The sequence below is a fragment of the Heterocephalus glaber genome, unplaced genomic scaffold (assembly GCF_053883595.1).
Source record: "Heterocephalus glaber isolate CG9 unplaced genomic scaffold, H.glaber_assembly_v1.0 deba00001546, whole genome shotgun sequence".
NCBI lineage: Eukaryota > Metazoa > Chordata > Mammalia > Rodentia > Bathyergidae > Heterocephalus > Heterocephalus glaber.
Window position 1 is genome coordinate 3,356,671 of NW_028258339.1, and position 14,010 is coordinate 3,370,680.

Sequence of the window (14,010 nt, forward strand, 5' to 3'; positions counted from 1 at the left end):
TTCTCCACCCTCACTTCAATCTGTCTCCTGACCAACCTCAAACTGAGCAGAGGAGAAATGTCTGCTAATATGTGTGGGTGGATGTGGGTGTGGATGAGTGGAGAGGGGAGGATGTGTAAGTGGCTGGATGGACTGATGGATAAATATGTAAAAGGTTTCATGGATCGATGATAGATAGGCTAGGAAATAAATGGGCATATGGATAGATAGGTAGTTGGATGAATAAATGGGTAGATGGATCGGTAAGTGGATTGAGGATGGATAAGTGGAGATATTAAGGGACAGATGTATGGATGTGTGGACAAATAGATGAGTAGGTGAATTAGGTTGATTGGTGGATGGATGAATTTATGGGAGTAAATTGGTGGATGAATAAGGGAATGTACAGATGGATGAGTTAATGAATGGGAAGGGTAAAGAATAGGGACATAAGTGGTGGGTGGAGGGATGGAGAGATGGACAGATGAGTGGAGGCCATTGATACCTATGGATAGGTTTGGGAATGGTTACGTGGATGGGGTGAACATACAGATTGATGAGTGAGTAGCAGATAGATTAATGACCAAATGGACGGGTGGGTGGAAGGATGGGAGAGATTGATTCTATAGGCAGGAGAACTACTGGGTGGTCGTGTAGAGGGGTGGAAGGATGGACAAGTCAGGAGTGTGATGAATGAGTAAATGGGGAATTTCATGGGTGGGTAAATGAATTGGTTGATTTTTTTTTTTTTTGTACCGGGGATTGAACTTGGGTCCTTGCACTTGCAAGACAGGCGTTGGAACCACTGAACTAAATTCCCGGCCCTGGGTAAATGAATTGAAGGGCTAGACTTAGCCCTGTGTTACTGCACCCCTTTGTCTTTCATCCACCTATCCTGTGGGTGGACCACCACGCACCTTAATTTACTTAAAATTAGGCATCCTGTGTATGCCAGTCCCTGTGCCACCCCTTTCACATCACTTCATTTATTCTCCAAATGACACTGTCACTTGGGATAATTCTCCAACTGAGGAAACAATACAAGTCCCTTGCTCAAGAACACGTCAGTGGCAAAGCTGGTGTTTGAACCTACCCATGCCTACCAGAGGCATTCCATACTCCATGTGCCTGCCACCCAGGAGTAGAGCCCTCTAGGGGAGGAGGTGTGACTTGTCCCCTGGATGTGGACTGATGAGGGAGGCTGCCCTCCTGGCACGGGGACTATCTGGGTAGGGTGTGGGCCTGGCTTGTCCCCATCTGCACCCCCTTACTCCTCACCTTACATGCAAAAATAGTGGAAGACAAGCTCCAGTCCCACAATGGGTCTTGGTTAAAACTGGGCTTTATCCTACATTGGCCCCCCACACATGGTGGGGGGGATTTGAAGACCTGGCCAACTATAGAAACACCTTCGCACAACCAATAACTGCACTCAACGCAGCTTCTGCTCTCCACAGCCGGGGGTGTGGGGGGGTGACAGGGAGGGGACACAGCGCTGCATCATTCCCCATGGCACTCCGCTCTGGGGCCATTAACAGACGCCTCTCTATCGATCAGATCTGCTAAGTGCTGCTGAATCAGGCGGGTGGGGGTGGGGGCCCCTGGGGGCAGAGGGGGTAGGAGCTGGGCAGGAAGAGGGGGGAGTCCAGGAAGGAGGTGGGGAGAACTGGCAAAGCTCCCTGCCACCCCCATTTTCCAGAAGACGCGACTGAGGCCCAACCAGCTTTGTAGGAGGCGGAGTCTCCCCAGGGTCCCTCTCAGACTGTCCTAGGGGAGGGGTCTCTGGGAGCTACGAGGCCCCTCCCAGCCTCCATCTCCCGGCTGGTGCGGAGGGGCGGGGAGAGAGAGCAGGAGGAGGAGAACTCCAGCAGCACTGCAGAGGGGCCAGGCAGTTCCGCTCTGGTGTACCCCCAGCCCCATCGCTGTTGCTGCTGCTGCATTGGGGACACAGGTGAGGACGGCCCTATGGGGAAGGGGAGGGGGCTACCAATAGCACTGTATTTGTCCTTTCTTGGTCCAGCCTCCATGCCCTAGCCCATCCTGGGACAATCCCTAGGGGTCCCACTGGACCTTGTCCTTCCAGGGACTCAGCCCTCTCCCCCTGCCTGTGCCGCCTCCCCTCCTAGGCCTGGCTGTGGCTGCTGCTTTTCCTCCTGCTGCTGCTGCTGCCGCCTCTGCTACTGCTGCTGTCCACTACACACCGCCAGCCCCTTGGGGTGTGGTTTCCCCAGACCTGCCCCCATGAGTGGGACCCAGGCTTCTCCTGTCCTACCTTCTCCTGGCCTCCCCCACCAGCCGCCTGCTTGGTCCAGCAGCCCCCTTCCTGGAGACACACCCAACTCCCTTTCAATGCCCCACCCCCTCCAACCCATTTTGGGGGGAACCCCTTTCCTCTTAGTCTTTTGAGATCCCCTGAGTTCTCAGTGGCTGTGCCCAACTTTGGTTCAGTTAAATCCCATTCCCTTGGGATTCCCCAGGCCCCTTTTTCCTTCCCCCAGAACTCTTCAGAGTGGACCAAGCTTCTTCAGTCCCTCCAGATACTCCCTCCCCCAGATATCTCCTAACCTCTTCAAAAATAACCCAGCCCCATATCTACCTTTTTAACCACCCCATTCCCCTCTTCCCCTAACTAGGGACCCTTAGCTCTCCCCCGCTTTGCCCAGAGCTCCTAGAACTCCTAAAGCATAGACAAAACCCCCAGGCTATTCTTGCAGCTCTAGGCACTCCCAAGACACTTTTTAGTCTCTTTACAACCTCCTGGCTATATAGCCCCCCTTGAGGTGCATCAGCCCATGTTTCAAATCCACGAGAGAGCTCCAACCCCCTTATCTTTTCCCCAGAAGTCTTGAGGGTGTGGGCAATCCTCCTCCCTGTTCCCAGCCTGTCTAGAGCCAACCCCCTCAGACACTCCCAGCCTCTTTCAAGTATCCGTAACCCTCTGGATGCCTCAATCTCCTCTCCAGCCCTACTAAGGGGTTCCAGGCCACTCTTCCTTCCCAGAGAACTTAAAAGTGTGAACAACCCCCCACCCTCAAAGTTTCTTCATCACTCCAAACCCCTGGACATCTTCAGGCACATGCTGACTGACTCCCATAGAATCATCTGTCTCTAAACCTGAGGATCTTTGTTGGCCCCTCTGGCTGCCTCAGTCCCTTCTCAGTTTCTCAGGACACCACCCAGGCCCCTCCTAGATCATCTAATGCCCCCCAAGCTCCTGCCCATCTCTCTACTTCCACCTCGTGGTTCCTCTTGGCCTCTCTAGACCTTCCCAGTTTCCTTGTCCCGGTGGTCCAGGGCCTCTCCAAGTCCCCACCATCCTGGAGACAGCCACATTCTCCTAAACACCAATCCCCTAGTCTTGGTGGGCCTGGGAGCCGCAGGATGGCGGCAGGCGTGGCCACGTGGCTGCCCTTTGCACGGGCGGCTGCGGTGGGCTGGCTGCCCCTGGCCCAGCAGCCCCTGCCCCCGGCCCCGGGGGTGAAGGCATCTCGAGGGGATGAAGTTCTGGTGGTGAATGTGAGCGGCCGGCGCTTTGAAACCTGGAAGAACACACTAGATCGCTACCCAGACACCCTGCTGGGCAGTTCTGAGAAGGAGTTCTTCTACGATGCTGACTCGGGCGAGTACTTCTTTGATCGTGACCCAGACATGTTCCGGCACGTGCTGAACTTCTACCGCACGGGCCGACTGCACTGCCCTAGGCAGGAGTGCATCCAGGCCTTTGATGAAGAGCTGGCCTTTTATGGCCTGGTGCCGGAGCTCGTGGGTGACTGCTGCCTTGAAGAGTACCGAGACCGCAAGAAGGAGAACGCTGAACGCCTGGCGGAAGATGAGGAGGCTGAACAGTCCGGGGATGGCCCGACTCTCCCAGCGGGCAGCTCCCTGAGGCAGCGGCTCTGGCGGGCCTTTGAGAACCCACACACGAGCACTGCGGCGCTGGTTTTCTACTATGTGACCGGCTTTTTCATTGCTGTGTCAGTCATTGCCAATGTGGTAGAGACTATCCCGTGCCGCAGCCCTTCACGGCGGCTGTCTAGGGAGCAGTCCTGTGGTGACCGCTTTCCGACGGCCTTCTTCTGCATGGACACGGCTTGCGTACTCATATTCACGGGAGAATACCTCCTACGGCTCTTTGCTGCCCCTAGCCGTTGTCGCTTCCTACGGAGCGTCATGAGTCTCATCGATGTGGTGGCGATCCTTCCCTACTACATTGGGCTTTTTGTGCCCAAGAACGATGATGTCTCGGGTGCTTTTGTCACCTTGCGTGTGTTCCGGGTCTTCCGCATCTTCAAGTTCTCCAGGCACTCACAGGGCTTGAGGATTCTGGGCTATACGCTGAAGAGCTGTGCCTCTGAGCTGGGCTTTCTTCTCTTTTCCCTCACCATGGCCATCATCATCTTCGCCACTGTCATGTTCTATGCTGAGAAGGGCACCAGCAAGACTAACTTTACGAGCATCCCTGCTGCCTTCTGGTACACCATTGTCACCATGACCACACTTGGGTGAGTGCAGACCCTGTGTTGGGGACTGCAAGATCATCAATTACACTTACCCTTTCTGTAAAATTAGGAAGGGTAGATGAATGATTTTTACCCCCCTTTTTTTGGTTTTTTTGTGGCAGGGTCGCACTATGTAGTTTAGGCTGGTCTTGAACTCACTATGTAGCCCAGGCTGGCCTCAAACTTTCTGCGATCCTTCTGCTTCAGCCTCCCGAGTGCTGGAATTACAGGTGTGTGTCACCATGCCCAGCTTTTTTGTTTATTTGTTTGTTTCTCTGTGGAACTGAGAATTGAACCCAGGGCCTCACACATGCTGAGCACACACTGTACCATGGTCTTTCTTTTTGAGTTTTGGTTTGTTCACCTGTAAAAATGCAGAGAATTTGTCTTAATTTTCAAATTCTTCCCAGCTCTAAACTTACTCTGATTTTCCAGGTCAGGAGACTTGGGCTCAAGAATGTCTTGGCTGCTGTTTTTGTGTTGACATTTTCTCAGGGCCTCAGTTTCCCCCTCTGTAAAGTGGGAAATGATCCCTTCATCATCTAGACAGGAGTCAATGGCGTCATGGTTGTGAAAGTTCTCTGAAAGTTTCTAGAGTGTGATACATAGGTATTGACTTTCTATCACTCCTTTTCCTTTTTGAGGACTCATGACTCCCAACCTTCTAGAATTCTCTGCATGTGGGGCACTACCTCTGACTTTGTGATTTCTTGATGTGTCCCAGATATGTTTTTAGCATTATTTTTTACTGCTAACCCCTAAGAGGAAACAGAGTTGGGATGAAAGTATCAAATGGAGTCATCAAACTCATGATTTTTTGTAAGCTTTACCACTGAGCTACACACCCAGGGCCTTCCCACTGAGCTACAGCCCAGTCCTTTATTTTTTATTTTGAGAAGGGTTTCATTAAGTTGCCTAGACTTCACTTGAACTTGCAGTCCTCTTGCTTCAACCTCCAAGTGCTGGGATTATAGGTGTGTACCACTATGAAAAGCTCCTCATGATGTTCTTTTTGGTTTTCTGAGACAAAGTCTCGCTATACTTCAGGCTGGCCTTTTTTTTCTTGTATAGGGTCTTGCTGTAGTTCAGGTTGGCCTTGAACTCACTGTGTAGCCCAGACTGGCCTGGAATCAAGGCACTCTTCCTGCCTTAGCCTCTGTAGTGCTGGGATTATAGAGGTGTGCCACCATGCCTGGCTATATTCTTAAAGCCACTGTCTAGTTGAGTATGTCTATAATCCCAGCACTCAGGAGGCTGAGGCAGGAGGATTTCTGTGAGTTAAGACCAGTTGTTTGAACTACAAAGTGAGACCTTATCTCAAAAAACAAAACAAAACAAAAAAACCCAACAACAACAAAAAGACATTGTCAAGGGCAGATGCTGTTATTATTCTCCAAGTTTCTATCACTGGAATTAAGTAGAGTATGCTGTTGGTGTTCAGTATCTGTTGAGTGAATGACTGAATGAATTGGCCTTGCTCACTGCCTTAACAGAGGTAGAGAAAAATTGATTTGGGGTTTCTAAGGAATAGAAATTAATTTTGGTTGGAGGTTCAGGATTAGATTGACAAACAAATATTGAGCCCTAACAGTAAGTTGGCACTGGGTATTCTGATGCCTTTTACCCTATTCAGTCCTCACAACAACCCTGTAAGTGTGGATGGCTGCCCATGTCTCATAGTTGAGACACAGTCTGAGATGACACATCAGAAAGCCAGAAATGGCCAAGTTGGAGAGACTTTGGAGCAGAATCTTGAATACTTTAAATGAGTCAAAACAGAAATATGGGAGAGCCATTCTAGGGCACAGCCTGAACAAAGAGCTGGAAGCTGAAGACTGCAGAGGCTGCGTTTCTGTGGAGGAGATCTGATTGGTCCTAGGATTAGAACAAAAGTGTGCTGTGTGATCCTGGCCAAGTCAACCGTGGAACCTCTGTTTTCCCCCTGACTGACAGAACAAAGTCAGTAAGGTTGTCTTTGTGCCATCACCACGGGAAGGAACATGGAATGGAGGAAGGCAGAGAGTTTCAAGGATCCTCTCTATTTTTCATATGAGGACAGTTTCAAGGTTTTACTTGGGGGGAATCAGGTGTTCTTCCTAGAAAACAAAGGCAGGCAAAACCAGCAAAATGCTCCTCCTAGGAGGCAGAGCCCCTCAGCTGGCCTGTGGCTGGGGACCTTTCTCTCCAGGAGCCTATATTTACTGTCTAGGACTTCCTCCTTCTCCCCTCTGGTGGGTATTAATAGATTCTCAGCTGACTCAGATGTCCAGTGCTTAGCTCAGATGGGGAAAGCAGATGGGAGAAGTTCCTGAAGGCCAACCCCATTTCTCATCTGACTCCCACTGCTGGCCAGAGAGGTCACTCTGGACAGTGTGCAGAGCTGGAAACTGAGGCTGAGAGGATAAGTGCCTGCCCCGGATCACAGAACACATTGGGGTTGGATGGGGTGGAGTGGGGAATGAGAGGTGGGTGGGTGCTTTTCCTGACTGTGGCCTACCTCCCTCATCCCCAAGCTATGGAGACATGGTGCCCAGCACCATTGCTGGCAAGATTTTCGGGTCCATCTGCTCACTAAGTGGTGTCTTGGTCATTGCCCTGCCTGTGCCCGTCATCGTGTCCAACTTTAGCCGCATCTACCACCAGAACCAGCGAGCTGACAAGCGCCGAGCACAGCAGGTAAAATGTATCTTCCCTCTGACCACCTCTCATTCCTCAAGCTCAGAGCTGAGCTCCTCTTGGGCTCACTCCCCTGCTCTTTGTCTCTTCTTTCTGTAGAAGGTGCGCTTGGCAAGGATCCGGTTGGCAAAGAGTGGTACCACCAACGCCTTCCTGCAGTACAAGCAGAATGGGGGCCTAGAGGTGGGTAAGCCTGGATTGGGGTTTGGGGTGATCAAGGATAAGGGGAGAAAAAATGTTGATCTCCTTCTGCTCCATTTGCTCCAGGACAGCAGCAGTGGGGAGGGACAGGCGCTGTGTGTCAGGAACCGTTCTGCTTTTGAGCAACAGCATCACCATTTGCTGCACTGTCTAGAGAAGACAACGGTGAGGTCTAATGAGAGGTGGCATGACAGGAGGGAGGGGGTCCCTCTGTTGCCAAGCCAGCTCCTCCCTGGGATGGGAGGCTCAGTTCCAATTATGAAAATTGGGGCCGGGGATTTAGCTCAGTGGCACCGCACCTGCCTCGCAAGTGCAAGGTCCTGAGTTTGATCCCCGGTACCAAAAAAACAAAGCAAAAACCAATTATGAAAACTGGCCCAGAACAGTAGCTCAAGGCTGAGCTCAATGCCCAGTACTGCAAACAAAATTTTAAAAATTATAGAAATCACATGGGGCTTCCTACAAGAGGCTGAGCCTTGAAGAATGAACAAGGGAGGGCCAAGGATTTAGCTCAGTGGTTCCGCTGCCTGCCCTGCAAGCCCAAGGTCCCAAGTTTGATCCCCGGTACCAAAAAAAAAAGAAGGGAAGGGGAGGGGAGGGAAGGGAGAGCAACTTCTAGAAAGGAGCATTCTGAGCAAGGGCCTGGGGGTGGGATAGAGTCCGTGGAGTGCCCTGTGACCCTGCCTCCCTTCTCCCCGAAGTGCCATGAGTTCACAGATGAACTAACCTTCAGTGAGGCCCTGGGAGCTGTCTCACTGGGTGGCTGCACCAGCCGAAGCACCTCTGTGTCCTCTCAAGCAGTGGGGCCTGGCAGCCTGCTATCATCTTGCTGTCCCCGAAGGACCAAGCGCCGTGGCATCCGCCTTGCCAACTCCACTGCCTCTGTCAGCCATGGCAGCATGCAGGAGCTGGACACACTGGCGGGGCTGCGGAGGAGCCCTGCCCCTCAGAGGTAAGCACCCATCCCACCTGCTGGCCACAGCTAGGGAAGTACAAAGCTTGGACCAGAGCTTGGTCTGAGATTTCATGAATCCAGGCCTAGCAAGACAAGCTGAAACTCAAACTCCTTCTTGCAGGAACATGGGCTTATTGTATCTGGAACACTCCATTCTGTGTGTGTGTGTGTGTGTGTGTGTGTGTATGTTTTTGTGTGTGTGTTACTGGGGATTGAACTCAGGGCCTTCAAACTGTGCTATATCCCTAGCCCGTTTTATTTTTTTATTTTGAGACAAGGTATTGCTAAGTCACTATGTTGCCCAGGATGGGATTGACATTTCAGTCCTCCAATCTCAGCCTCCTAAAGTGCTGGGATTACAGACATATACCACCATACTTTGTTTTTATTATTTTCTTTGGTCATGGTTCTATTAAAGATTTTACTTTTCTACATCAGAGTCATGTTGATACATATTTTCCCCATTCTTGTTTTTTTTTTAATGTAGTATCTGAAAATTTTGGTTACATTTTTGTACTGTATCAGTCCTCAGAAAATACTACATTCTTTAAACTTTTAAAAAAATGGACAATAATTTTAAACAATAGAAATGGTATTTATGTTAGGTTTTAAAGTATTAAATAACTAATTGTACCATAAACAAATAACTGCTTTCGTTTTCCATAGCAGTATGTATAGCAATATATTCTCCAAAGTCATATAGTTATCATTTACAATAGACAACTTAAATTTTACTAATGATGCAAAAAATAATAGAATACAAGGCACAATCATTAAATGGAGTTTTTCTTTAGGGTGTATATTAACATACCAGCATGATAAGGATATCATAAAAAGTGCAGAAAAACACAGTGTGCAATGAGACTACTGTATAAAATATGATTGCATAAAAAGTGATTTGAGGGCCGGGAATTTAGCTCAGTGGTGCTGCCGCCTGCCTCACAAGTACAAGGTCCTGAGTTCGATCCCCAGTACCAAAAAAAAAAATAGTGATTTGGCCTATTTTATTTATTTATATATATTTTTCTCATTCTTCATTTGTTCTTTCAAATATTAAACAACCAGGAATGGTGGTGGCTCATGCCTGTAATTCCAGCCACTTGGGGGGCTGTGACAGAAGGATCACTTGAGCCCAGAGGTTGGGTGCCAGCCCAGGAATGAGGGTGAGACCCTCTCACTAAGAAAAAAATTATTGATCACCTACTGTATTTCAGACACAGTTTTAGGCCCTTGGGATGCAGCAATAACAGAATATACGGAAATCCCTGTTCTGGGATGGGGGTTTATCTCAGTGGTAGAGCATTTGCCTAACATTCATGAGGCCCTGAGTTCCATCCCTAGCACCACACACACACACAAAAAAATACAGAGAGGGCCGGGGATTTAGCTCAGTGGCATTGCGCCTGCCTTGCAAGCACAAGGTCCTGAGTTCCTGGTACCAAAACAGAGAGAGAGAGAGAGAGACACATCCCTGTCTTGAAACTTAGATTCTATAGGATGAGAATGTTATCAAAGAAACAAATATACAGGTTATATAGTGTGTCAACATTTGTATGTTTTTGTTTGTTTGAACCCAGGGCCTTCACAGTTAGGTACATCCCCAGCCCTTTTTTATTTTTTATTTTGAGTCAGGGTATTTCTAAGTTATAAGTGACTCAGGCTGGGCTTGAAATTGCAATCATCCTGCCTCAGCCTCCCAGAGTGCTGGCCTTATAGGCATGTACTACCATACCTGGCTTATGTCAAAATTTGTAAGCTCTAGGGAAAAAAATAAATCAAGGATGGCAGGCAGCCAGAGAGTACAGAGGTAGGGTTGATGCTGTTTTTTGGGGGGTTTTTTGTTTGTGTGTTTTGTTTTTTGAGGCAGGGTCTCGCTATGTAGTTCAGACTGGCCTTGAACTCACTATCTAGCCATGGGTAGCCTTGAACTCATAGCAACTCCCCTGCCTCAGCCTCCCAAGTGCTGGGATTACAGGTGTGTGCCACCATGACTGATGCTGTTTTTAAATAAAAATATTATTATTGTTATTTTTTGTAGTATTGTTACTTTTGGAACCCAGGGCCTTACACATGTTAGGCACGTGCTCAACCACAGAGCCACACCTCCATCTTGATGCAATTTTATTTTATTTTATTTTCTTGGTATTGGGGACTGAACCCAGGAAGTTTGTACTAAGCTACATCCCCAGCCCTTTTTTGTTTTGTATTTTATTTTATTTTATTTTTTTGGTACCAGGGATTGAACTCAGGACCTTGGGCTTGTGAGGCAGGCACAGTGCCACTGGGCTAAATCCCTGGCCCTATTTTTTATTTTGAGATAGGGTCTACCTGAGTCACTAAATTGCCCTGGCTGAGCTTGAATTTGGGATCCTTCTGTCTCAGCCTCCCAGAGTGCTGGGATTGCAGGTGTGCACCACTGGGCCCAGCTCTGATGCAATTTTAATAGTGTGGTCAAGGAAAGTTTTACTGAGATCTGAGCTGAAGCCTAAAAGAGGTGAGGAAGTGACTAGAAAGATAACTAGATAACTAGAGAAAGTTTTCTAGGCTTAGTGAAGAGCTTAAGTGAATCCTGTGAGGCCGCTCTCCATGTCAGAAACAGCGAGGAAGCTACGGTGAGTGAAGTGGAGTGAACAAGGGGCAAAGCGGTAGGGTGGAAAGTCAGAAAGGAATGAGGACATGGTTTCGTAGATCCTAGTATAGACTACTGGAAGGACTTTGGCACTGGTAGGAGTAACAGTAGGAAAAAACTCCTGTGTGAGCTGGGGGTGTAGCTCAGTTGTAAGCATGCACTTAAGTTTTGGGAGGCCCTGGGTTCAATGGCCAGCACCAACACCCCCCCCAAAAAAACCCCAGAAACAAAACAAAAAACTGTGTGTGTGTGTGTGTGTGTGTGTGTGTGTGTGTGTCCTCATTATGTCTCAGGTACTGCTTCAAGCCCTTTGTATTACTTATTATCTCATTTAATCACAACAACTCTATGAAGTAGAGAATATCGTTCTTCCTGTGCTATAGATGAGAAGCTGCATGTAGTAAAAGTGGGACTAGGATTTGAACCCAGGACTAGCTGACTTCAGAGCCCTCACTCTCCATTACCACTGAGGATTCAGGGGTAATACTTAGCACACTTTCACGGAACCCAGTAGGCGCTCAGTAAAGGCCAGGATTGCTATGAGAAGTAACAAGATGATCTTTTAAGAGTCTTCTATCTTCCCTGTCCCTGTCCACAGCCGCTCAAGCCTCAATGCCAAACCCTATGACAGCCTTGACCTGAACTGTGACAGCCGGGACTTCGTGGCCGCCATTATCAGTATCCCCACCCCTCCTGCCAACACACCAGATGAGAGCCAACCATCCTCCCCTGGTGGTGGCGGCAGCAGTGGTGGCAGGGCGAGGAGCACCCTCAGGAACTCCAGCTTGGGCACTCACTGCCTCCTCCCCGAGACTGTCAAGATCTCTTCCCTGTGACGGGCAGGCCTGCCCATTCAGAGGACCCTCCTCATTCTTGGGTATTCCTTTCCAAAGCCATACTTTGAGGAGGCAGAGAGGGGCAGGCCTGGGGACTCCTCTGCCCTCTGCCAAGAACTATGCAATGGAGTTTTATGAAATGATCCACTTGGGGGGAAAGTAGTCAGGGGGTGGGAAACTGCCCCCTAGACAGGAGTCCTGGTGGGAGCTGAAGCACTAGACTTCCACAGACCCCTGGCTTCCTTGCCCCAGCACACTGGGACTGGCCCCTCTCTCCCAGCTGGCCTGCATGCTCTCCCACCCCCCACCTTGGGCCCTCGGAAGTAGGTAAAGCTCTCCTCTGACATCTGAGTTCTGGCTTGACAAGGAGAGTTGAGATTTCCTCTTCTCTCTGGCAAGGCTGTGAGAGTTTGGGGGTTTAGAAAAGAGAACCCTCACCTCTGATTTGGCCTCTGGGAAGAGGTATACCCTCCCACCCGGGGCCCAGTAATTCCTAGATTCCGAACCTTGAAATGCAACCATGGGCTTCATGGGCTGTGGCCTCAGCAGTGACCTGACCCCCTCTGTAGGTCTTGGCCAAGGGGTCAGGCTGCATCTCCCAACACACAGATAGCACAAACACCACCACTCCCTTCCCTGGCTGCTGGAAATGGGTCCCTACCACCCTGTCCTCTGCTGGGGCCTCAGCAAATAGCAGTAGCAGCTACTGCTGTGAAAATATATAAAGCCTCTGACCAGTTTGCTGCAGCATTTACATCTGCCCTGATCAGATGGGCCACCTCTTTAACTACTCCTCCTCTCTTCTCCGGTTTGCTTCCTTTCTGGGCTGTAGTCTGGACTGGTTGAGATAAAAGCGTGGCAGCCTGAAGAGCTGGGCTGAGTTTAGAGATCATGGGCCAGTTCTGCGTTCTTGGGCAGGAGTCTAGAAGTATCAGGGGCCGAAGCCTGGGTTGTTCCTGAACTCTGGGAGGTTTAGGAGGCAGAAGGAACTTCTTGATCACCTTCTCCGTCCCTGCAGCTCTTTTTCACATATTCCCCTCTTCTTCCTCTTGGGTTACCTTCCAGAGCTCTAGTCTCAGGCTGAAGTCTAGCATCTCAGGCTCCCTGTCCCTGTGGAGTTGGCAGATGACAAAGATGTAGTTTCCATCAGTCAATAAAACCTGAGAAGAGAGATGAGGACTGAGCACCTCCTGACTCTGTGGCCTTGGGGCTGGGTTGGGCTGTTTGAGAACACTTTGATCTCAACTGTGGTAGAGCCAGGGTGGACAAAGGGCCAGTCTTATTTTGGGGAAGTACAGAGGAGCAGGTGTGGAGAGCTGGATGGTTGGTGATGTGTTCTGGAAGATGAGGATCTAGGAAGAATGAAAGAGTATAGTTTGAAGACTTGAATCTTCAGCCCACAAGGCAGGCCAGGGGCCCTTAGACATGACCCTTGGACAGCATCTGCTCCAGCTCTCTCATTCATAGATGGGCAAACCAAGCTTCAAAACAACACATAGTTTTAGTTAGTTTTTGTGATGGGATCTCTATGTTGTCCAAGTTGGTCTTGAACTCTTGGGCCCAAGGGATCCTCCTGCCTCAGCCTCCCAAGTGAGGAACTACTGGCACATGCCACCATGCCTGGGCATGTAGTTAGAGAATGAACTCAGGCTTCCTGACAGCAAACAACTCTAGATTTAACCCTAATAAAAGCATCTCTTGGGCCGAATTTAGCTCAGTGGTTCCACTGCCTGCCTTGCAAACTCAAGGACCCGAGTTCGATCCCCAGTACCAAAAAAAACCCAAACAAACAAACAAAAAGCATCTCTCAGTTTGGTAAATTCCCCTTCCTTCTGGACATCTCTACATTCTCTCTTCTGGGGTACTGGCTACACTTGGCTAGTGTGTGACTGAGGTCTGTAGAGCAACAAGAAAGGCTTTGGAATCAGGATGACCCGTTACAATCTCTGGGTGAAAGAATCACTCACCTTCTCTTGCATCAGGTTGCTAATCTGTGATATAGAGACAATAATTCATTTATTCATCAAATATTTATTTATTTTTTCATCAAATATTTATTAACTGCCCATCATTGACCTTGTCTCTGATGTACAGAGTTGAGCATGAAAGGCAGGCAATTAAGCAATTACAACATAGTGTGGTAGAACTAAGATCAATGCATTATAGAACCATGTAGATGGCAGGGAACCTAATCTGGCCAACATACAAGGAAGGAGCTGGAGTCAGTGAGACAAA

The 14,010-nt window shown here is 49.3% G+C and overlaps 1 protein-coding gene across 2 annotated transcripts; it reads left to right on the forward strand.

The window, feature by feature from the left end:
* Window positions 1-99: 99 nt before the first annotated feature.
* On the forward strand, window positions 100-12,951 carry Kcnd1 (potassium voltage-gated channel subfamily D member 1). 2 transcript variants are annotated; one of them, XM_087189741.1, is made up of 7 exons: window positions 1,715-1,930; window positions 3,242-4,481; window positions 6,992-7,154; window positions 7,254-7,337; window positions 7,422-7,520; window positions 8,057-8,307; window positions 11,538-12,951. In XM_087189741.1, the coding sequence occupies exons 2-7, from the start codon at window positions 3,361-3,363 to the stop codon at window positions 11,773-11,775; spliced, it is 1,956 nt and encodes a 651-aa protein (XP_087045867.1). In that variant the 5' UTR covers window positions 1,715-1,930; window positions 3,242-3,360; the 3' UTR covers window positions 11,776-12,951. The 2 variants fall into 2 exon arrangements, with proteins under 2 accessions (XP_087045869.1, XP_087045867.1); XM_087189743.1 differs by having other exon boundaries at window positions 100-4,481; window positions 8,157-8,307; window positions 11,538-11,776.
* The last annotated feature ends 1,059 nt before the right edge of the window (window positions 12,952-14,010 follow it).